This window comes from Syzygium oleosum, unplaced genomic scaffold, assembly GCF_021117445.2.
Source record: "Syzygium oleosum isolate NSW1041296 unplaced genomic scaffold, Sole_v2.1 Sole_v2.36, whole genome shotgun sequence".
Classification (NCBI taxonomy): domain Eukaryota; kingdom Viridiplantae; phylum Streptophyta; class Magnoliopsida; order Myrtales; family Myrtaceae; genus Syzygium; species Syzygium oleosum.
The window spans coordinates 2,051,662-2,074,101 of NW_026607520.1; the positions used below are offsets into that span (position 1 = coordinate 2,051,662).

The 22,440-nt window shown below is 39.4% G+C and overlaps 2 protein-coding genes and 1 long non-coding RNA gene across 5 annotated transcripts; 2 read left to right on the plus strand and 1 right to left on the minus strand.

Annotated features, from left to right (window-relative positions):
* Nucleotides 1–507: 507 nt before the first annotated feature.
* Nucleotides 508–4,388, plus strand: LOC115680419 (uncharacterized). Of its 2 annotated transcripts, none has more exons than XM_030604226.2 (7): nt 508–625; nt 1,228–1,365; nt 1,530–1,585; nt 2,662–2,785; nt 2,905–3,011; nt 3,720–3,786; nt 3,878–4,388. In XM_030604226.2, the coding sequence occupies exons 2-7, from the start codon at nt 1,284–1,286 to the stop codon at nt 3,955–3,957; spliced, it is 516 nt and encodes a 171-aa protein (XP_030460086.1). In that variant the 5' UTR covers nt 508–625; nt 1,228–1,283; the 3' UTR covers nt 3,958–4,388. The 2 variants fall into 2 exon arrangements, with proteins under 2 accessions (XP_030460086.1, XP_056161210.1); XM_056305235.1 differs by lacking the exon at nt 508–625 and adding an exon at nt 666–690.
* A 3,791-nt stretch (nt 4,389–8,179) lies between these two features.
* Nucleotides 8,180–13,112, minus strand: LOC115680409 (ubiquitin-like-specific protease ESD4). Its single transcript, XM_030604213.2, has 9 exons — nt 12,190–13,112; nt 11,969–12,045; nt 11,796–11,889; nt 11,492–11,590; nt 10,929–11,021; nt 10,699–10,818; nt 10,376–10,479; nt 9,414–9,486; nt 8,180–8,714 (listed from the first exon to the last, which is right to left on the minus strand). Exons 1-9 carry the CDS (start codon nt 12,982–12,984, stop codon nt 8,652–8,654), a joined length of 1,518 nt encoding a protein of 505 aa, XP_030460073.1. The 5' UTR covers nt 12,985–13,112; the 3' UTR covers nt 8,180–8,651.
* A 2,412-nt stretch (nt 13,113–15,524) lies between these two features.
* On the plus strand, nt 15,525–20,447 carry LOC115680350 (uncharacterized). Of its 2 annotated transcripts, XR_008814922.1 has the most exons (4): nt 15,525–15,725; nt 18,820–19,352; nt 19,788–19,867; nt 19,954–20,447. It is a non-coding gene; the product is annotated as an uncharacterized LOC115680350 (long non-coding RNA). The 2 variants fall into 2 exon arrangements; XR_008814921.1 differs by having other exon boundaries at nt 19,788–20,447.
* The last annotated feature ends 1,993 nt before the right edge of the window (nt 20,448–22,440 follow it).

Below are 22,440 nucleotides of genomic sequence, written 5' to 3' on the forward strand. Positions count from 1 at the left end.
TGTAAAATTAACCTATATAAACGAGAATTTTTTTTTAAAGAAAATTATGAAGAATTTTTTTTAAATTGGTTAACATAGTTATAGATATTACATTTCTTTACTGATATCTAAAATAACAAGTAATAAAATTAACTCTAAGAGAATGAGAAAGTCATTATTTTAGTATTACATGAAAAATTAATTCTATTATGCACAAGATGTGATGTAATATAATTTTAGAAAAAATTAATTCTATTGTCGCTTGCAATATAATACACCAAAGAGAGTAAATTATTTCAATTATATCGAATAAAATATGTAGAAAATATAATATTAGAGCTAATATTAGTGAAAGGATAACAATTACTCAAAACACAATGACCAAAGTGATAGAGTCAAATTGAATATAAATATTTGTGAGAAAATCATCTTTCGTAAAAGACGGGCAAATATGCTAGTCCTTTTATATATATTAAAAATATAGATATAAAACAAAGACATAAGCAAAAAAATAAAAAAAAGAATAAATTTTCCCTTCGGTCATTCATATGTGATCAAAATTGTCATTTGCTCCATGCGTAGAACTGCGTTTCTGGGTGCTACTGCTATAGCTCGAAACTGTCCGCGCGACAGCCGAGAATTCTGGGTAATCCTGTTTTTAGGCTTCATTACACTGTGCTCTGATGTGTTGATTTCATGATAGTGAAAATGGTAGATTGGTTCGCTGACTTTCCCATCTTCTTCGGGTCGTTTTTGTTGTGTCCTTTAGTTTCCCTTTCCTCTCCTTTTCGATCTGTATTATACTGATTGCTTTTGGCGCTGGATTGCTTCGTTGCCTTTCTCCCTGTGTTGTGCGTTCTGGGCATTGGGGAGATTTCCATGTTTTTCTTCTTTCAGACTATCCCAGATATGATACTGTGAAAAGATGCGTCTGCTTTAGAATGTGCCCTTTAGCCTAAGCCGTCGAGGGTTTTTAAGTTTCAGTGATGGAAGGACTTTTGAGCACAGACAGAGCAAAATGTATTTCATCATAGGACCTACTGCGTTTTGGTCAATTGCTGTCCTCTTTTCTGCATAGCCTGCAGAAAGTATCTGCTTATTTTCCCAATTCTAATTTGCACTGGGCATGGCGCGCTTGGGCTTTGGAAAGGGCCTTCCTAGCATATTGTAATGATCCCAGATGGATGTCAAAATGGGAAAAAATCACAAACTTTGCAGTAATAACTTCTGTTTTGAAACATGTTGCAGCTTGTGGAGAAGGCTAACGACGCCTTCAAGGGCTGATAGGGAGGTAAAGAATCAAAATGCAGCAGAGGAGGTCTTTGACGGGCCGGCCAAGTGGAACGGATGGTTCGGATTTCTCCTACCGCATGACTGTTGACTCCCGTGAGCTCCCGTCCATCCATATTTGCTGTCTGCTTTTCATTTGGTTATTCTCGTGCCTATCAATTAGTAATTTTTTGTTTTTCTGAATGCTTGTTCCTTTGTTTTTGCGTTCCTGCCATTTGGATGTTCGGTTTACTGTTTGCACATTCGTAACTTTTGATCAGGATATCAAAAAGTAGCCCAAGGGAGGTCTCAGTTACAAACATCAATCTCAATTCAGGTAAATTGCTATTGTCTATTGGCTTTGCGATTGCCCCTCTCTTGTGCCTTGGTTGCCTATCTTGTAGACATGTTTTCCTTATCTGCATACTAATTACTAGTTATCCCCTGCATTGCACGGGGCTTATCGACATGGTTTGTACTACTTAAAGATGATTATTCTAAACAACAGAAGATTTCTAAACTTATAGAACTGATCTATATAATGGAAATGGGTTGTGTACCATTAAATATAAGTTTCATAAAGAGCTAAAAACAGAATCTCCTACCACAGACTCAACTTGTTGTGCAATATGTTTAAGTTCAATCATAAATAGAATGCAATTTGTTTTAGTGCACACTTTCAGATGCTTCTTGCCTCTTCAAGTGCTCTCGTGACCTCTCGTTCCTTTTATATTAACTTCTGCAAATTATATTAATCTAATTCGGCAAAACAATTATACGTACGAAATTGATGACAGCCACATACTATCACGAAAATAAGAAATCATTTTCATAGTGTTAATACAGTAGTAAAGTATTTACAGCAAATTAGATACAAATTCTCTATTTCGGCATCAAATATGAATCTAGTTTATATTTATTGGACTCATTTACCGACCACCTAGAAATATGAAAAGGAGTTCAATCATTCCTAATTTCATCTATGCCACAAACGTCAAAATCAACAAAAACCCATATTTATATACTGAAAATAGATAATAGCTATATATTAGATTTATAAACAAAATATTAATTCACTAGTTGTACCTCATTTTACCCATGATTTTAATCGATAGACAAGTTCAGATCTTACTGGGTTAGAATTTACTTCCTTAGTTCCTTTCTGACAACAGTTAAAGTAAAAGCATGACTGCAAGTATAGTAGAAAGATGTTATGTTTTAAGCTTTTTATCTTTAATTTTGTGGTATTTTTGCTCATGATGGATTGAATGTTGTTTTCATTAGATCATTGTGGTAGCTCCTGCTTACATATCTGTCTTTTCTCCAATTTTCATTCATGAAGATTTTTTTGGATATTTACTTTGCCATCAGAAATTAGAATGCGGCTAGAAAACTTCGTCTCTTTGTGTGCAGGCTGTTGTCCAATTAATTAGGGCAGTGTGTCTAGCTCTATCAATTTCAAAGGGGAATGTCCCTAGTCCACTCGCTATGTCATCTCTCGCCACAGCCTTTCTATCAATAATTGTTGGAGAATTAGGTAGTTCTCCTCTCTACTTCTTTTGAAGATGCAACATACCTTAGCTTTTTTTTTTTTTTTTGGGTTGAAACATACCTTAGCTTCAAATGCTGACAAATAATCCTTTTGTGTTTGAAAAGGTAGAAGACGAAGTCGGGTAAATTTCTTAAGATTTTACATAGTTGCAGCAGCTGCAGTGATACTTTTATCTATTGCCTGTCTTGTCAAGGGTGATTTGAAATTGGAGGTAAGGCATTTTCTCCTTTCATAGCTCCAATAAATTATCAACAAATTCTTCCTGTTGCTTTTCTCCCTGCCTCACTTCTTTTAAACCTTCCGGTTGCTTTCCATGGAGAAGGGAAAAAAGCCAGTTGTAAGCTCTTAACGTCAAATTATAAGAGAGAAACGGTCCTAGAAAGAAAAATAGAACAGCAAAAGAGTAGACAGGGGAAACCAATGAAATTAAGAACAGAAAATTAGAAAAGCTGGGTTAAGAACTCATGAGGGACAAAGAAAAGTACCTTCTGGATGCTCTGTTGTTTCTGTTAGATGGTGCATATATTTGGGAGATGCACAGAGACGGACCAAAGTGGTGGCTGGCGGTGGTGGTCGTCCCCCCACCCCCCAAAACTTTGGATATGCTTTAAAGTTTAGCTTGTGGAAATGATAATCTTCTATCTGTGCGCACGAGAAAAGCTGTTAGATCTAGGTGTTCTTTGATACTACCAGAAAAACTCTCGTATTTGTGCTAGATGTATTGTGTGAATTGTATACATTGCTTTTTTCTTTGCATTATCTCGGTTTCCATCCATAGGAATCTTGCAATTGGTTAAGCCAAAAAATGGAAGTTGAATGGTGCATTTGTTCAATTTATGTCTATACTCATGATGCTGTCCTGTAGATACAATTAATGGATGCCTGTAATATTCGTTCTCATGGCTCCATTCCCATGTAGGACATCCTTAATGTCCATGTCAAAGTCAGGAAGTTTGAATTTCTTGAAGCTACAAGTGTTCTTCTTGGTGAGCTGCGTTTTCCTTTGCCTCTTCATCTGATCCAAGTTGGCGAATATATGGCATTGTACTCACTAAATGTTTGTCTCAAATTTCGCAGGCCTGCTGGTCCAGGTGTTTACTGTCAAAACGACGGTATCACTCATTAGCAACATGTCTCCACCCAAGAGAACTTCATAAGGGTGTGATGCCAATTTGCTAATGATTTGGGTTAAACAAGCAAGTTCGGCTTTCCTTGTGTGTGCCAAGTAGCATGTCGTCGTCTGAGTATGGCTTAACAGGCATTACAAACAGCAAGAAGCCAGCACTTTGCTTTGCGAGTAAGCTGTACAATAGACTTGTTGATGATCTTCACTTGAAGATTCTTGGTTTACAGTGCTCGACTCTCTGTATCAATTTGGTGATCCTCGACTGTCAATCAGAGAAATTAGTTTTCTTTGAAGCAATTTTGGCAAACATAGGACATAAATTCATATGGAGGAAACAGATTTCAATACTACTTGACATTTGTGAAGAGGGGATTGTAGAAAAACAACCGAAACTGACTCTTAACTACATGATGTTGAAGTACAAGGCGCCCTAGTTACAGAAGGGATTGTGAAATTGGGTAATTGCTGAATTCATACGCATGTTAAAATGTCGAGTGTTCCCGCCATTTATTTTGCCTAGTCTATCTATGCAGGTATTCTTTCTGTTGAGTAATGGAAATTTGGGTCTGGAGCTTAGCTATATTCCATCTATGTTTGCTTACATTTCTCCCCTGTAGTCTCCGTGAATGGGATAGATTGTTTGAAAGACGTTGTGCCTCTTGTGGAATTCTACTGGCAGCAGAGAGAGCAGGAATATAGTAGAAGTTACTGGGGGTTCAAAAACAAACGTTCTAAGTTTGCTCTGAAGAGCTGGCCCAAAAACAGAAAAGAGTTTTGATCCGGCATCCGACCTATTTAGACGCACGCGCCCTATAATCAGTACCCATTTCCAACCGTTGATATATCTTTACTTGTTTCGAGAAGGAAATGTAGCGTGGTTTTGTTCGTTACTCGGAAAATAAATGACTTGGAAAATATCTTCTGAAAAATGATTGTTTGTATCGCGTAAAATAATTAGTTAATAAGAAAAGTCTTTATCGTCGAGAGCTATTTATGTCTAAACATTGTCGTTGACGGCGAAAATATCTTTCTTTTATTCATTTTTGTAAACGATACAAGCGTTTTTTTAGGAAAATATTTTTTAAATTATTTATTTCCGCGAAACAAACGGAGCCTAACTATAGAGTTCTACTCCCACAATATGGTGCAAGTCCATCGAAGAACTTAGATAGAGATCAATTGCAACATACCAGGTTTTGTATGTTCATCATTATAAAACCAAAATCAAAGAAAATGGTGACGAATGACGATGTTGCAAGCACCTGAATTTTTACGCAATGTTCAACAGAGTACCGAAATTTTTATTTCATTCAATCAAGTACCTCGACTTTTAAGATATAGCTAGATTTGGCCCAATATAGTGTCCCTGTTGAAATATCGGATATCATTAGTCGACATGGAACCCGCCAACACCGCGCCCCCCCCCCCCCCCGTCCTTTCCTTTACATCATTAGTCCACATCCCGCGCAACCACCATCTCCTTGCGGTGTCTGCAGCTCAAATCGGAGGTCGCACCTCATCTGAGGTTCTAGGACCTCTTTTGAAGGCCATAGAGAGAGAAAGTAAGTCATCAACAGCGGTGACGGCACTAGGCACGAGGTCGTGGAGGCGCTACCAGGCATGAAGGCGACAATGGCGGCATCAGGCGGACAGCGGCTGTGGTGTTGTCATGCCCGGAACAAGCACGAAGAAGATGAAACAAGAAAAAAAGGAAAGAGAGAAAAAAGGGAAAAATAGAAAATATATTGGATGAGCAACATATTACAGGCCTTTGTTGGCGAAAAAAAAGGTTTTATATAGTGAAACTTAAGAGGTTATGCTCTGACGAAACGAAATATATTTCCTGACATTTTATCACATTCCAGGAATTGTAGTTGTTTATATTGTGACTGTGAAGTCTTTGCTTTCTATATGTCAAAATCTAATCCTGATCCTTCTCCGATTCTTAGTAATTTTTTCTCCTTAAATTGTTCAATCTGAAGAATGCGCAACTCCGTGGGTGAGTCACAAGAACACTTGCGTGGACAAGTTAGGGGGCTAGGTTATGGATGGGGGTAGTGAGGCGAAGGATGGTGAATCTTGTCAGGGTTACGAGCAATGCTCTCGCTCTTGTGAAGTGATTCGCTTCCGAGCATCGCCAGCTACGATGGCCAGAGTACAACTGTTAGCTTTCTATTTGATAGATACTAGATAACATATTACCTCCTTAATTTTGTATTTAGTTACATTTTGTCCCTCAGAAATTGTGATTTGCATCAACTTGCCCGACACTTTTTTTCTCATTCTAGTTTCAATTAGCATGAAGCTATGGGGTGATTGAGACAAATTATGCCAGAAATCAAACGAGAGGAGCATAATGGAACCAGGTGACAAGTTGAAGAGACAAAATGTGTCTTAGGACTTCACCAACAAGTGAGACCCAGATCGCAGACCACGGCAAAGTTTAGTGCTTGAGCAAGGATGAGAGCGTTGTGCTCAGATTTTCTGCTCATTGGTCTCAAGACCTCATGGAACTTGGCTAAACCAGATCCCCACCTCCACCCTCACATACCTCAGGGGCTCGAGTTTGATCTCTGTGGTCTCTTTGTCGTTCCGTCGAATGGGTCGTGGGCGTAGAGGGATCGCATCGTCCAAATCACAGGCCCCGTTAGTTCGGTCCCCGGAATCCAGCAACCATCGGACTGGCTGTTCGGAGGAAATTGGTCGGCGTCAAATCCATCGTCGAGTGCGGCTACAACATCGCGGTCAGTGGTGGACTTGGAGCTGGAGATTTTGGGCCCGTTTGGTTCAGCATTTAAATGCTGCTTTGAGAGTCTAAAGTCCCTTGAGCAAATACAAAGTTGTTTGGCAAATTTTTTGGCAAGCTTTGAGGAGATGCAATTGCATCTCCAAAGCTTTCCAAGGGCCTTTGGCTAAATGGAGTCCATGAGGAGTCTTGGGAAGTTGCATTTTTGGAATGCAACTCGGGTATTGTTCATTGTCACTGTTCATCCTCTTCTCAAGTAGCTGGTTCGGCGGCCGGCGACCGCTGCTTGAGGGCTAGTGCCCTGGCGACCGCTGCCTAGGGGTCGCGTGACCCCGGCGACCGTTGCCGGACCTCAGGCGTCGCCTGGGTCGTGCAACCCAGAAAAACGTTGCCTAGGTCACGCGACCCAAGCAACGTCTAAGGTCCGGCTACCCCAGGCGGCGGTCGCCGGGGACGCGCGACCCCCAGGCGACCACCGCCTGAGGTCGCGCCACCCCAGGCGGTGGCCGCCAAAGTCGCGCAACCCCAGCGAAACCGCCTGGGGTCGCCGGACCTCAGGCGTCGCCTGGGTCGCACGACCCCAGGAGGTGGTCGTCGAGGTCGCGCGACCCCGGTGAGGTGGCTTGAGGTCGCGAGACCTCAGGTCGCCTCACCTGAGGTCAAGCGAGGCTGGGCGGCAACTAGATCTGGCCGTCGGCGGTTGGCCGGCAACCAGATCTGGCTGACGGTGGTGGCCGGTTGGCCAGCCTTTTTATTTTTTTTCATATCAACAAAAGTCTTTTACAAATAATTTTTACCAAACAGTATTTAGGCCAAAGTTGCTTTCAAATGTGAATTTAAAATACACATTATCAAATACTACTTGCATTTTGAAAAACCCTTTTAGCTTAAAGGCATTTGCATTTTGCCAAATGCATTCCCCAAAAAGCCGAACCAAATAGACCCTTCATTTTTTTTAGTGCCTTCGAGGATGAGGAGATCGGGGCGTCGATAGAGGCCGTGATGGATTTGGGTAGGAAGCCGCTCACCAGGTTCCATCGGGTGATTGGATCATAGCAAAGAACGTTTTCTTTACCTTAACTAGGTTAAAAGTGAATTTATAATAGATCCACTAAAACCCATCTTTTCTTGGCCTTTATCTAAGAACCCATTTATGACCCACATTTCAAATTTTCAGTAACACGCATAACTGAACTACGTAAATTTGAAAATAAATATGAATTTGTAACCATTGCCCTATTCGTGACACGCCGAATTTATGTGACTGAATTAAGCCCATCATTTTCTTTCCTACTTCGGCCGAAGGAAATTTTTCTTTGTATCATTACTAATCTCGATAGTGTATATCAAAATATTAGTCCTTCTATGTATTTTATTAAATTGAACAGTTTCTATAACATTAGAAAACGCAATGCAATTCGCAAATCTTTTGTATATAACCTAATCTGAAACATAGACTACATTGAAACATGCTTTTTACATCTTCAATGGTCACGACGTATTTAAATGCAAGACGAATTTGGCTGCACGTATATCACAGCTGGAACTTTTATATAATGAGCAGCTCTTCCTTCCAATTCAATCTCGACTCAAAATGATACCTTTCTACTCTTCCACGGATACAAATCTACAAAAAAAACAAAAAAAAGGACAAGAACAAGCACAAAATGATACCCATTTACCAGGCAAACGAGAAAAGAGAGGAAGAAGAAGAAGAATAAAAAACCGAGGATTATCACAAGATGAAACGAGGGGCAGTTCAAAGCTGAGATGCCTATCGACCTCCTTTGCACGCTGCAACTCATTGTCCGTGAAGCAGTGCTCCATTCTATGTATATACAACCTCCCCTCTTTCAGTGTCGAAAGCCCTGGGCAAAAGCCCGGTGGAATTTTTCATACATACTATTCCTTGAAGTTGATGCAGTCAATATTGCTGTTAAAGCATGGTTTACACTGAAAGAATGCGTTTGCAACACCATTCAATCAGCTCTTAGTCTCAAAATCTCCTTTGCTGTTCTCCGCCGAAAATAGGGCATATGATCCTGTGACACGGAGAGTTCAATACAATACACAAGGTAAAAAATTCCTTCAAGTATCGTTCAAATATCTAAGCAGGAGAACCACTGAAGATATGGATAAACGGTATCCATATGACCATGATGTGTTAAAATCACCAAGTTGTATTTTAGAGGCCACTAGAAACAGAAAGTAAGCTAGGAGAGTAAAAAGAGGAGCCAATCCAAGCCTCCATTCGTCTTCTCAAGAACATAAAAACCATGAGTGGAAATAAAATATCAAGTCATTCAATTAAAGCCCTAAATACTAAATAAAGTACACAAAACGGTGAGGATGGTAACCTCCACCATCAAAGCCTTCTACTCATTTCGCTCCATCTCCATAACACTTAAATCTATCAGCTACACTCACTTTATATGCTAGTCTGTACTTGAACCTCCAGCAATCCATCCCATATGGCCTAGCCTATACGATCTTGCCTCAAGCATAGGTGGCATTATCTGATCTAAGGAGTTGTCGATAAGGTACATAAACAATAGTATAATAAGCATACGACTTATCTCCTCCATTAAGGTTTGTGCGAACACTGACAGGCATATATAAGCAAAATTACAGATCCTCAAAAGATAAACAGTGCATGACAGAAAAATGACTCAAGATGCCCAAAGGAGAAGCATGCATTCATAGATGTATAACTTATCCATTCCCAACTTTACATCCCTCACCTGGTTGAAACAAAGCCCAAACCCTCTGCTATAGAAATCAGCATACTTGATCATAAACATTCCGCAGTCAAACCTGTTTGTAGAAGATAGGTGAATTAGTAAAAGTAAGTCCTCCTCCAACACAATGAAAAGGAAACCTAAACAATTTGCTCCAGATTAAAGATTTCAGCAAAGCAAGCAAAAGCAACTGAGAAACCAGTTCATCAAAGATTACAAACTACCTAAGGTCGTCTTTCGGCTTGTAAAGGTCATTTCCAACACTCAATGCTCATAATAAGATCTGCAGAACACTCAATCTGACTGAGACTTTTAGTTTATACTCCTAAAATCTTGAATAAAAATGAATTATACATATTTGAATATATGCCTTGCATTTCAGACAATGTTCAGAAGCTAACAATACACCACATGGGAATGCTAACAATACATCAAAAAAACCAATTAATCGGGAAGTCCTCACTCCTCTGCCTCCACTTTCCAGAAACGTTGGTTATCTCAGCCATCATTTTAATTCATCCATTACATATACAATTTGTTATCTATAGACTTTCTTGAAGCAAGAGCAAAATTATTTTTAGTACTTTAAGCAATGTTCCTCTATATTTACTCTTTCCATGTGTTATTAGGATTAATAAGTGGTTTGTATTAGTAAGGTGACTTTTAATGACATTGAACGGTTGAGAATAGAGTTTGCTTACAGTTAATTAAGGGTGGGTTGAGATCATCTTACATATGTAACCACAGTATATATAGGTTTTCAAGTGACTTTTCATTTTCTGTTCCAACTTCAACACTTCTCAATTCTAGCATTGCTTTTGGCTCTTTTTGCTGTTCTACATCCCCAATGCTGTTACTTCTCCTAACAGTAACTACATGAAAATCAAAAAAATGATGCTAGAGGAAAACAAATGGAGTACAAAGTTTACTTATAGGCTGAATAAAGAAATAAAATGAGTACGCACCCATTTTCCTGTGCAGGCAAGTCTGAGACATATTCTTGCTCCCACAAGCCTACGTCTATGTCTTTTCCGCACTTTTCCTTCACTTCATCCACAATGTATCTGGCCTGAGGCATTAATTAAGATTACTGTAAGCTACAATTGGCAAAAACATGGCAAAAAAAAGTGGGCTCTTCATCATTTTCCCTGTCCCAACCTCTCACCTTCCCCCCAACCCTCTTTTCTCCTCTATCTCTCTCACCCCTTCTTTCCTCCCCGTCGCTCTCTCTTCAAAATAATGCAAACAGCTCAAAATAAAATCAAATCGCAATAGACACAAAGCATACCAGCGCTCTCAGCACTCGAGAATCCCTTCCTCCAAGAGAATCCAAATATTGAAATTTCTCATCTTTCTTGTTAATGATGGCTAGACACCAATGTATCTCTTGGTGGATGGGCACAAATATCTAAAACAGAAGGGAAAATTAACGATGATCCATCAAGAGTACAAAAGGCAAAAGCTAAAAATTAGTAAAGTGCTTAAAAAAGACATTAGTTAAGTGCAGCAGTGTTTTACTTTATCGCAGTCGATTAGGCTATAACCCAACTTTTTCTGGGTAGTCCACCTTCTGACAGCGTTATAGTCATACCCGCTCCTGCCACTTGTTAACTGGAACTCAACATGTAAATTAAAAATCTGTCAATAAAACCCAAAGCATTGACAAGCTTTTCCAGTCAATGAACCAGAATTCTATACGCGAAGAGCAATCTGCGAATCCATGATGATAAAGATGACTGGAAATGCGAATAATCATTATCGGAAACGTAAGGAGAAACTGTATGATTGGATAGCAGAAAATGCGGGTTTCTCTAGAACCAACACAACAAGTGTCTTTTGGCCTTTGGGCGCAACATAATTTTTTGGGAAAAACTAAAGTTTAAACATCCATTGATATACTTAATTCTGCCCCAGAAACCTCTTAACTAAGAACCCAACAAAATCCTAAAGCCGAACCCTATTGATGTACATACAGCACACAATGACAGCTGAGAGATGATAAGGGGAGAAATCAGGACCAAGACTAAAGAAGAAACTTAGCTAGTTCAGACAGAATTAAATAGTAACGGTCAGGAATGAACCTTCTTGTAGAAAAATGTGTTGAAAAAATGACACTTCAAGAACTTCTGTGGATTTCTTTTCTCCCTTTCCTTCAATAACTCAAGATACAAGTTTATGACCTGTGAAGGAAGGATGTAAGAACAAATGAAGAGCTTGGTACATTCCAACAAAGCATTCAGTCATCAATGGGTGAAGTCTGATGACACAATTTAAGGTCAACCTTCTTCCAAAGCATCACAAACCTTGACTAGAATAAGCTTTACTTCTTATAGAGTATAATTGTAAATTCTATCAAAAAGAGAATGCAGGTAAATGAGAAATTACCTCATCATTTAACCAGGCACCAGGTCTAAGGCACAACAAAGTTTCTCCTGTGATCTCAATGCCAGAGTTCTCATGATTCACAAGAACCCTCCTCCTGCACATGCCAATCTTGACATTATCATATGAACTATATTGCCAACCATCTAGAGCAAACATTCTGTCTCTACTCATACCGGTTGCCAGAAAGTGCACGCTGCACCTCTGCCTCCTCCTCATCCGTAAGAGGAATGAAAGGCTCAATAGGTACTCTCTGAAATCAAAACACGAAGACCATAAGAAGCTAGAGGTAATCTAAGCCTAAACTTGCCAAGTATCATGTACATTCTAATATCAAAACCAAAAATATAACTCACCTATCACCAAAAAAAGGACAAACATCATTGAAGGAAATTACCTCATCGGATTTTTTGGCTGGACGCAACTCTTGAAGCAAGGACCTTTTCTCCTCGTGTAATTTTATCTCGAAATCCAAATTACCAAGTTTAGCATCCCGCCTCCTCGCGTCTTCAAGCAACTTCTGGTAGGCAGACTTGCTCAGAACCTCGAGATCGTCGGGATTTAAGGACAACATGTCCAGCATCTTCTCTGCAGTCTCCATCCCCACATTCCCATTACTCAGCTCCGACACGACGGATTCCTGCGCATATCCCGCGGCACGATTTTCGTCCTTTCGCCTACTACCCGACACAACAGACCTCTCTCTTCCATCTCCTAAGCCGTCTATTTCCTCCACACTCGAATCCGGGGACGCGATCACCTCCCTAGGTTCCTCCTCCACCAAGTCAATCACTTCCTTCTCTCTTGTCAAGTATCTCAACGCGCGCAACGCGCTCGCCTTCGCCCTATTGTACTTGCTAGTCAACCTATTACCCATGATATCGCTACCACCGTATTCCTCGTTACCGAAAGAAATCCTACCCGACACAGACGCGGACGTCCCGAATTTGCTCGCCCTCACCGGGGCATGGACCTCGCGGCGCAGCTCGCTCGTGGCTTCCGGGTATCTGGAGATCCTGGAGACGGCGCTCTTCGAAGGAACGGCGCGGCCGGGGGATTGCTGCATCGGCGGGAACCGCCGCGGCCTCTTCGAGGCGTGGAAATCCGGCGAGCGGTGGAGCTTCGGCCGCCCTCCGCTGCTCAAGCTCGAGAACTCGTCGCCGCGCTTCCGGTTGATCGTCAGCCCGCCCATCGAGAACCGTCGGAGCCCGAGAAGAACCCCTCGCCCATCTAAGAAGGCCCGCGTTTCGCCATAGCCAATCGAGAGGGTCGAAAGCTCGAAACCTAGGGTTTCGAAACACGCGAAAGGCTCGAATTGAAATACAGATGCTATATTTAAAAGGGAAAGGTGCAAAAAAAGCAATAAACCTATTATATTAATGTCAATTCAATAATAAATTTTTCGATTTGATTAATTTTATCATAAATCTTTTTCATCATGTCAATTTAATCCTAAAATTTTAGGAAAATTCCATATAAAGGCTTTAAGTGTCATCATTTTCTCAAATAAGGATTTCTGGCCAGTAGGCCAACATATGACTATTCCAGCAATGGGGCATTATAGTCAAAAAAATTTCAAGTATATATATATATATATATTTTTATTTTTTTTACTTTTCCTTTTACTTTTTTTGTATTTTCTTTTTTCTTTTTTCCTCTTCCCTCTGGCCATCATCGCACCTCGCTGGAGTCAGGCAAGGGTTGCCCTCGCCTAGTCTTGACAGCCTAGGGTTAGGCCAAAGTTGCCTACGCTGCGAGAGAAGCTTTAGCTTGCCCAAGTGAGGGCAACCCTCGCCTGATGCCGACAAGGGCGACTCTCGTCGGTGTCTCATATGATTCCGCCAACCATCAACGAGGCCCGGCGATGGCCAGCGGAGGGAAGAGGAAAAAGAAAAAGAAAAGAAAAGAAAAATATAAAAAGGAAAAAAGAGAGAAAAAAGTAAATGACGAAAATGTCCTTCAGCCAGCGAAGTTAGGCCCTTCTTTGCGACTAATATGACCACTTCAAATTCTTATTTGAAAAAATGAGGGCACTTAAGGTCCTTATTTGGAATTTTCCGTAAAATTTTTACATTTATATCAATTGAGTCCATCCGGTCAATTTAAGCCATAAATTGCTAACATGGACGCCAGCCATCTCACACGGCACGACTAACACTGACCTGAAAATTTTTAATAATTTTTCGATTTCTTTATTAATTTTTCTTTTCTTTTCTTTTTCCTTGTTTTCTTTTCGTTTTCCTTTATGGCAGGTAGGTTCGCCAAAGCTCGCTAGCCACTGGGTGAGGGGTTGCCGGTGCCTAGTCTCACCCATATGTGGGTGAGAGTTGGAGGTGGGCGCAGGTGCGGGCAAAGGCAACCTCGGGCTTGCCATCCGGTGAACCTAGATGGAAAAAGGCAAAAAAAGAAAAGAAAAATAAAATAAAATTTAATAGAAAATTCTAAAAAATTATTTAAAGTTTTCACGTCAGCACCCGCCTTGTTGTGTAGGACAGCCAATGTCCACGTTAGTAATTTATGGCCTAAATTGTCCGGATAGACTCAATTGGTGCAAACGCAAAATGTTTAGGATTAAATTGACTCAATTAAAATATTTAAAATTGAATTGACACTAATGTAATAGGTATACGTATTTTTTGGTACTTTTTTCGTATTTTAAAAGTTAATATTGAAATTATCTAATTTTGGCCACGATGCTTTTCAAAAATTAGAAATTTGACACCCCCGTCGTGTTTGCAAGCGAAAATCACAAATTGAAAATATTAATTTTTGCCACCATTCTTTTTTTGTTATGTTAGACTTAAAAAGTAAAGTCATGGAGCAATCTCTCTCTATCTCTCCGCAAATAATTTCATTTAAAATGACAATTATATATTTGCTTCCCCTCCTATAAAGAGGAGGAAGTGAGCAATATTTTTATTCACCTCCCTTCTTCAATGACTTTGCTCTATTTTGAGATCGAGCAAAGTAGCTCCAATCCTTATGAAAATGGACTTGACGCGAGGGCATGTCCGAGACTGATTTTACCCTAATTCTTAGAAAATTGTATGAATGGTGTTGCTTGGAAGATATGATGTGCAACGTGCGATATTAAAATGTCCAGTGCCATATCTATATACAATCAATTTAGTAACTAAACTTTATAAATAACCCTTTTTAGTGCCAAAAACCATTTTAAAAAAAGTCTATTAAGTGACTCCAGCGAGCCATCTATTGTTAAAATAATCCTACATCTTTCGAGCAAGCTAAGTCATGGAAGTCTTCGACCAAAAAAAAAAGTCATGGGAGTCGCTTAAATAATCGTTTTTTTTAAAGTTATGTCATTTAAATGATCTTTGAACTAAATTCGACGTCAAAGTAGATGTTAGTACAACGGTTTTGGCATTGATGGTGTCTTATCCCGATAACTTTAAATAATTAAATTAAATCAAGAGAATATACCAGAAATCCTAGATAATAAGTTATCACCCACTTCAAGTGAGGTAGCAAATCAACAAGTAGGTGGTAAAATAATAAGTTTAGACAAACTTTTACTTTTATAATATTCTAATTCTGATTTTTATACCCCGTTACTAATTTACACATCTCAATAAACCACAAATTTTCTACTAATAAGTATAAAAAGTCATATGACCAAAAAAAAGTAAAAAATTAAAATATGAGCGTTACAACTTTTTTTAAAAGAGAGACTTTCTTTTAAGAAAAATAGAATTTTTTTTGTTTTGGTCCATAAGAAAAAGAGAGAGTTGAAGTCGAAGAGCCAAAAGTAAAATACCACCCGACGTCATCCTCGAGATCGTTCCCGGCTCCGGTGACCTCACCAAGAAGCTCCTCGGCGCCGGCAAGTCTGTACTTGCCGTCGAGCTGGGCCTTTGCGTGGTTCTCGAGCTCCAGCGCTGGTTCTAGGGGACCCCTTACCAGAATGGTTCGAAGGTAATTGAATTGAATCGCGTTGTCTTCTCTTTTTGCTGTTTCCTTGTCTGTTCTAGAGAAGGTGATGGATTTTGCAGGTGAAAAAAAAGGTGCTTCATTGATGGGTTCATTGTGGGCGTTTGTCACTTGTGGGGTTGGTCATTTAGTATGCGATTTTGTGAGACTTTGAGGAACTAAAGGATTTTGATGGCGAATGAATTGACTGTAGCTGGGTCTGCTGTATTGCGACTGTCGTACAAATTTGATGAAATGGGAGTAAGAGAATATTTTTTTTTTAACACCCATTTATGAGTACATAGCATCAAACTACAGTGTTCAGCTGCTGTTGTAATTGCTTTTGGAGAACTATTAAAAGTTAGAAAATGATACAGTGTAATTGGTCTGTGAAAAAAGTCACACTTTCTAAATCTCTTGCGTTGTACCTTACTTGGTTACAGATTTGAAAAGTAAATGTGGAGGAGTATACAGCAGGTTATTCAAGGTTTGTCAGTACCACTAGTCTTTGCGTTCGTAAAAAGGTGTAAATTAAATCTATGGGCTGGGGGCAGCCGAAGAGCCACTGTCTTGTTCCCCTTGCAAACCCTGAAATGTGTGTACTAATCGAACAGCTTGAGTTGTGGAGATTATGAGGCTGTCCTGCTCTTTCAGTTTCTCACCGTGTGTATCACTCTCTTGGTGTTGTGCATGTTCTGCTTCGTTGAGTTGTGGAGATTGTGTGGCTGTTCTTGTATTGCTTTTGAGTACCTAGAGTAGTGTTATTTAAGAGGCGGGTCAAAAGGATCGTAATTTACTTTGGATCTTTGAGTAGTCATACTCAGGTGATGCTTGTGTCTTTGCTATCAACAAAATGCTCTTCAAGCCAATGCTAGGCAAATATGTGAAATTCAATCACTGACTTAAGGATGCCATGCACTTTGTTCGATAGGGCTTGTGCTTGATTGTTCCATGGTGATGGGCTGGAAGGTTTATATCAATTCATTGTCTGTCGTTTTGCCAGTAACAAAGCAAGTGGGGTTGTTTGAAACCTGCCTTCCTCCCAAAGGAATTATGATAACGATAATGCATGCTTGATCAAGAAAATTGAAGTGTTGCAAACTGGGTGAAGAGAGGGATAGAGAAATAATTGATATGCTTGCCGATCAATAAGGATTTTTTTTTATAAATTTTTCCCCATATTCAATTTGAGGTCTCCTTGTTGGCCTGTGCCCCCCAAGTGATATCAGGGGTCGCACGACCCCGACAGTTGCTTGTGAAAAGGGGTATTTTGAAACAAAGTCCACTCTAGGGAGGAACTTTGAGAAATTGGCACCACTTTGGGAAGATTCTTGGAATTTTCTCTTTATTCTTTAGAAATTGCTAGAGATATGGCTACTGGGAAGTTCTGGTTATTATGGTTTAATCCTGCTAGAGTCTCATTTCTTTGCATCGTCTTTATATGTAGCATTGAGGAGCATTGCATAACTAGTGTCTAAGTATAAACATCTCTGAGTATAGCTGCAGAAACGCAATTGTCCAGCTTACGGTAGCTTATTCTTTGAATTTTGTCCAATAGTATGGTCATGATGTTATGAAAGAGTTAAACTACCGGTAGTGCTTGATCAGCTCAGTATAATACAAAGTCAGTCATAGTATTGTTCAACGCTTGAGAGAAGTAGTCTTTGCTATATTCTATAAAAGCCATCCTGGAATTGAAGTGTGTTGATTGCATTATGAGGTACGTTGAAGGAAAAACAGTAGTCAATAGAAATTGGTAGGGAGAAAATTGTGGTCAAAATTGCAACTCCTGCAAGGTCTTCTGTGATATAGGTGACTTTTGCCCTATGATGCCGGTGAGTTTGTGGTGATAACTGTGTAAACCCCAATCCTTTGGCATGTAATAAATAACATCATTGTTAGAGTTTTCCAAACATCTTCTGTTCGTATTTTTCACAATGGTTGATTTTTGACGGTCCTACTGTACATAACTTCATGCGACTTAAAGTTGAGTATCACAAACAAAACGATTGATGAGAATTTGCAACACATGATTTGGATGATGCCTACATGTGTGTCATGTGCATGGTTCAAAAAGTTTTTTTACAATTAACTTGTCAATTGGCAGCCACTAAGCACATGATCAGGTGGTAGGGTTGCAGGGGAGGTAGGAGACCAAAATCGAATTTCGGGAAAAATAAAATAAAAAGCTTACTGATCCCCAAACATGTCGATTTTTTCTCTATTTCTCTCTTCACCCAGTTTGCAACACTTGATCAGGTTAAAAGAAAAATAAGAAAATTCTGTCAAAGTTCAGTGTAATTATCCATCTTGGTGCTCATTTAACTTTCCAATCATGAATACATGCAGATGGGGTATTTTAAGCAAGTTACTTATCAAATTGTTAATAATTAAAGCAGGTTGCTATGCAATCTACCAAAACTATAAAGACATCATTCGTACAGTAGTTTCAGACTAGTGTACAATATGCATGATTTGAAGGAAGAAGCGGAAGTTTAGGGGTCTTGGGTCATCCTTTTCTTTCTCTTTTGCGTTAAAAAATCCGGTCACTGATTTTGATATTGAGAATTAGCTCATAGGGTTCATGTCCGTAAGGCAGTGTGTATTCTTTGCCCGACTTGTATCGGGTTACTTTTCCTCACTTTGTTTTTAGCCATTTTTTCATTGCTTTCAAGTGACATGAGGTTTCAATTTTAGTTGATGGGGATCATGCCTGGGCTCAATAACAGGCTATGTACTCTTATTCGCCAAATTAGTATCGGGTTTTTTTTCTCGTACTTTCCCTTATATTTTTTATTACTTTGTTTCTGTACATGTTTCTGCTACTTTTGATTTCCTTTAGTTTCGTTCGACGATTACTTCACATTTTAGCGATAATCTCAATCAATCCAAACAACTATGCATGAACATTTAGTGAATAGAACCTTAATTAGTGTAATCAAATCATTATACTTAGAATTTCTAGTTCGTAGGAAGTAGAACGTCCTCCAAGTTCTACTTGCCTCCTAGCCGGCCCTAATAAGCTAGTGGTGACTCACTTCTAGGATATAATCTCGTCTTTAGATCATTATGAATGACTTTCCTAATCGTGTGCAGTAAGGGTTTGGGAGAACCTACGTTGAGCGAGATTGAGCAAACCTTCGACGAGAGGTGACACACATTCCCGCTCGATGATCTGCTAAACCAGTTTTTCCGACCTTGCTCCGGGACGGTCGCGACATTACTCAATGCAATTAAGATAAGTGACCGCATTATTCTCTACCCTTTTTTTCTATCACTAGACAAAATTGTTTTTTTAAATTGCTATCTCACCTCATTTCTCCTCTCTTCTTGGTGCCTAAGTTTTGAAGAGCTCTTCCCATCTCGTCTTCTAATGACAAAACATGTTGTGTATATATAAAATAGATGGCGTTCAGAGTGTGTTCAACAGTTGGTGATTGTCTTAATTTCGGCATTCCCACTGGACATCATCACGCGATGGGAGACATGACTTTGAAGGATGAGCCCCCAAAGGAATAATGTAGCTCTTTGTTTGCATTGTTGCGGGCTGCCAAAGACAGCATCATGAGCAGAGAAGCAACACAAAAATCTGGAGTTCCTCAAATTATCAAATAGGACATGGCTTTGAATCTGGTAATGCTCTTTTGATATATCATGGTTGATGAAACTCGAGTGTTGTTAATTCTATACTAGATCATTGCGAGTCTTGGTTTACTATATAGTTGAATTCCTAATTTCCTATGGCGATTAGTTCATGAAATATTTAGTGATTGCTAGAGAGGTTTTTCAGTACTAAAGCTATTATGGAGTTCAAAATTAATCATCAAACGTGGTCACTTCATTGTGTCCATGTTAGACCCGAGAAGATAACATTCTCTACCTTTTTATTACAATGGGCCATTAGAATTTTGCGAAGAATCATCAATGCGTCAATGGGAAGATCTTGTGAATAATTCTGGTTTTGTTTTGATTGTTGGTTGTCTCTTTTTACTTTTGACTCGTTATAAAGCTCAGGTTTGTCATTCGATTCCTATTTTCTGCCACTGATGGTAACATGCTTATGTTTAGGCTGAACAATGGGTCAATAATATGACCAAAGTTTCCAAGGACGAGCAAATACAGGCAGAATCCGAGGGTTGACCGTCTAGGTCAGTATCGGCCATCTTCTTAATATTCCCATGTAATATTTCCCTAGATGTTTGCATTGTTAAGTCGAATTCAAATCTTCCTATAGACTCGGTCTTGGTGCAAAGTTTTCATGTCAAATGAGACCTGGACCTTCGAATGATCCCGTGGAAAGGAAATTGTATGCTGACTTGCAGTCTGGAAAAAGAAAATGCGAAAGATGCTGAGGAGTCTGGCCTAACTGCTACAGATCCAGGCGGTGATAGTGGTATCGATGACTAGTTAGAAAGCAGAGCATGTGCTTTTGCAAAGAAGAGAGTAATTACTCCACCCGTCTCTTTAACAATGAAGAAGAAACGGAGATAAACACTTGAAAGGTTTATTTTTTTGGTCGTCGAAAGGAAAACCTGGACTGTTTGAACAGGGTTAGTTCTTCCATAAGATTATTCCCCTTGTTTGCTGAGATGGAAATACAATAGGGATTCTTCATTTCCCTACTACTCCATAAGAGAGGGCCACTTGTCCATTGACTTTCCAATGTGCTAGCCAAGTGAGGCTTGATACAATGGCTAATCTATTATGTTGCTAGTTTTGATTTTCTTATTGTGTATCTTGTGTCATATTATATAATCTGTTACTTTTTTTTTTAATAAAAAAAGATGATATACATAATCAAATTGAAACGAGTGTTCAAGGCTAGGAACAAGCTATCAGGAACATACCTAGGGAAACAAGTAGGCCTAATGAGGTAGGGGTGTGTAAAAGAACCGGGAACCGCCCGTAATCGGACCGGATCGGTGGTTCCTAAGGGAACCAGTCCGGTTCCCGATTCCAATAAAATTGGAACCGGTGGGTACCGGTCCGGTTCCCAGTTCTAGATGTGGAACCGTCCGCCTGCCCAACCGGACCAGATCGAATATATATATTGTTGTAAAAGTAAACGGTGATATTTGGAATCAACTCATAAATCAACTTGAAGTATAATATGAGAGAAAGGAAGAGATAAGAGAGAAGTGAGGAGCAAATGTTAACCCTTGTTACTCACATCAACAAGTTTACAAAAGCCTATATTTATAGGCTAGAGGGTACATGAATAATATAGGTACATTGTACATGAATGTATGTGTTCATGTATACTATTAATGGAGGAGGTGATCATATACATTGAAAGAGGGAATGTATAGAACTATTCATTGAATGGTGAAAAGTGATACATCCGCATCATACAATGTATTTATAACACTCCCCATTGGATGTTCACCTTTTATTATACGCTGTTTAGACTACCTCATTAAAAAAAAAAAAAACTTTGCCAAGAAAAACCCAGTGGGACAAAAACTTGGCGAAGGGAAAATGAGTACAGTGCGTATAATACTCCCCCTCATTTTAATAGTCATTGCACGTAGGCTGCCTCATTAAAAACCTTTGGCAAGTAAAAACCCTGTGGGAAAAAAAAACTTGGCAAAGGAAAAAAGAGTACAGTCATAAACCTTCTGGGTTCCATTCTTCAGGGATGGTTAATTCGCTCCCCTTGATTGAAGTAGTCGTCCAAGTCGACGCATTCCTATTCCATATACAAGTTTTTCAAATGTGGAAGTAGGTAGGGATTTAGTGAACAAATCTGCAAGATTGTCACTAGAGCGAATTTGATGGATATCTATTTCACATTTTTCTTGGAGTTCATGCGGGTAAAATAACTTAGGTGAAATATGTTTAGTTCCGTCACTTTTGACAAATCCATCATGCATTTGTGCAATGCAAGCCGCATTATCCTCATAAAGTATAGTGGGGGCATCATGAATTGAGGATAAGCCACATGAATCTTGAATGTGATGTATCAAAGTTCTTAACCAAACACATTCTTTGGCAGTTTCAAATAATGCAATAATCTTAGAATGATTTGAGGAAGTAGAAACCATACTTTGTTTTACTGACTTTCATAAAACTGCCGTGCCTCCACAGAGGAACACATAACCAGTCTATGACTTGGCATTATGAGGATCAGACATATAGCCAGCATCTGAATATCCCACCAATGTTAAATCTCTGTTTCTTTGGTAAAATAAACCAAGGTCAACGATTCCTTGGAGGTAACGTAGGATATGTTTAACGCCATTCCAATGTCTTTGAGTTGGATTGGCACTGTGTCTAGCTAGAACATTTACTGCAAATGCAATATCAGGCCTGGTGCCATTTGCAAGATATAACAGTGCTCCTATGGTGCTAAGATGAGGAACTTCAGGTCCTAACCTAACCTCTCTTTCCTCTTGAGGTCTAAATGGATCTTTTTCCACTTCAAGTGAACGGACCACCATTGGTGCGCTTAGAGGATGAGATTTATCCATATGAAATGTTTCCAATATCCTTTTTTGTATAATTAGACTAGTACAATAAAACTCCTTTTGGGAGGTGCTCAATCTGCAGGTCAAGACAATACTTGGTTTGACCCAAGTCTTTCATTTCAAATTCCTTCTTTCGGCAAGAACGAGTTTCTTCGAGCTCTTTTGGAGTTCCAGTTATATTTAGGTCATCAACATATACAGATATGATGGCAAAGCTATTTGGTGACCTTTTTATGAATACACTAGGACATATT

Coding starts and splice junctions, on each gene's coding strand:
- LOC115680419 (XM_030604226.2), top strand. CDS start 1,284: ATGCAGCAGAGGAGGTCTTTGACGGGCCGGCCAAGTGGAACGGATGGT. Junction 1,586..2,661: donor AAACATCAATCTCAATTCAG/GTAAATTGCTAT, acceptor CTTTGTGTGCAG/GCTGTTGTCCAATTAATTAG. Junction 2,786..2,904: donor AATAATTGTTGGAGAATTAG/GTAGTTCTCCTC, acceptor GTGTTTGAAAAG/GTAGAAGACGAAGTCGGGTA.
- LOC115680409 (XM_030604213.2), bottom strand. CDS start 12,984: ATGGGCGGGCTGACGATCAACCGGAAGCGCGGCGACGAGTTCTCGAGC. Junction 9,487..10,375: donor TTGCCTGCACAGGAAAATGG/GTGCGTACTCAT, acceptor TTCTACAAACAG/GTTTGACTGCGGAATGTTTA. Junction 8,715..9,413: donor TTGGGCTTTGTTTCAACCAG/GTGAGGGATGTA, acceptor TCCGTGTCACAG/GATCATATGCCCTATTTTCG.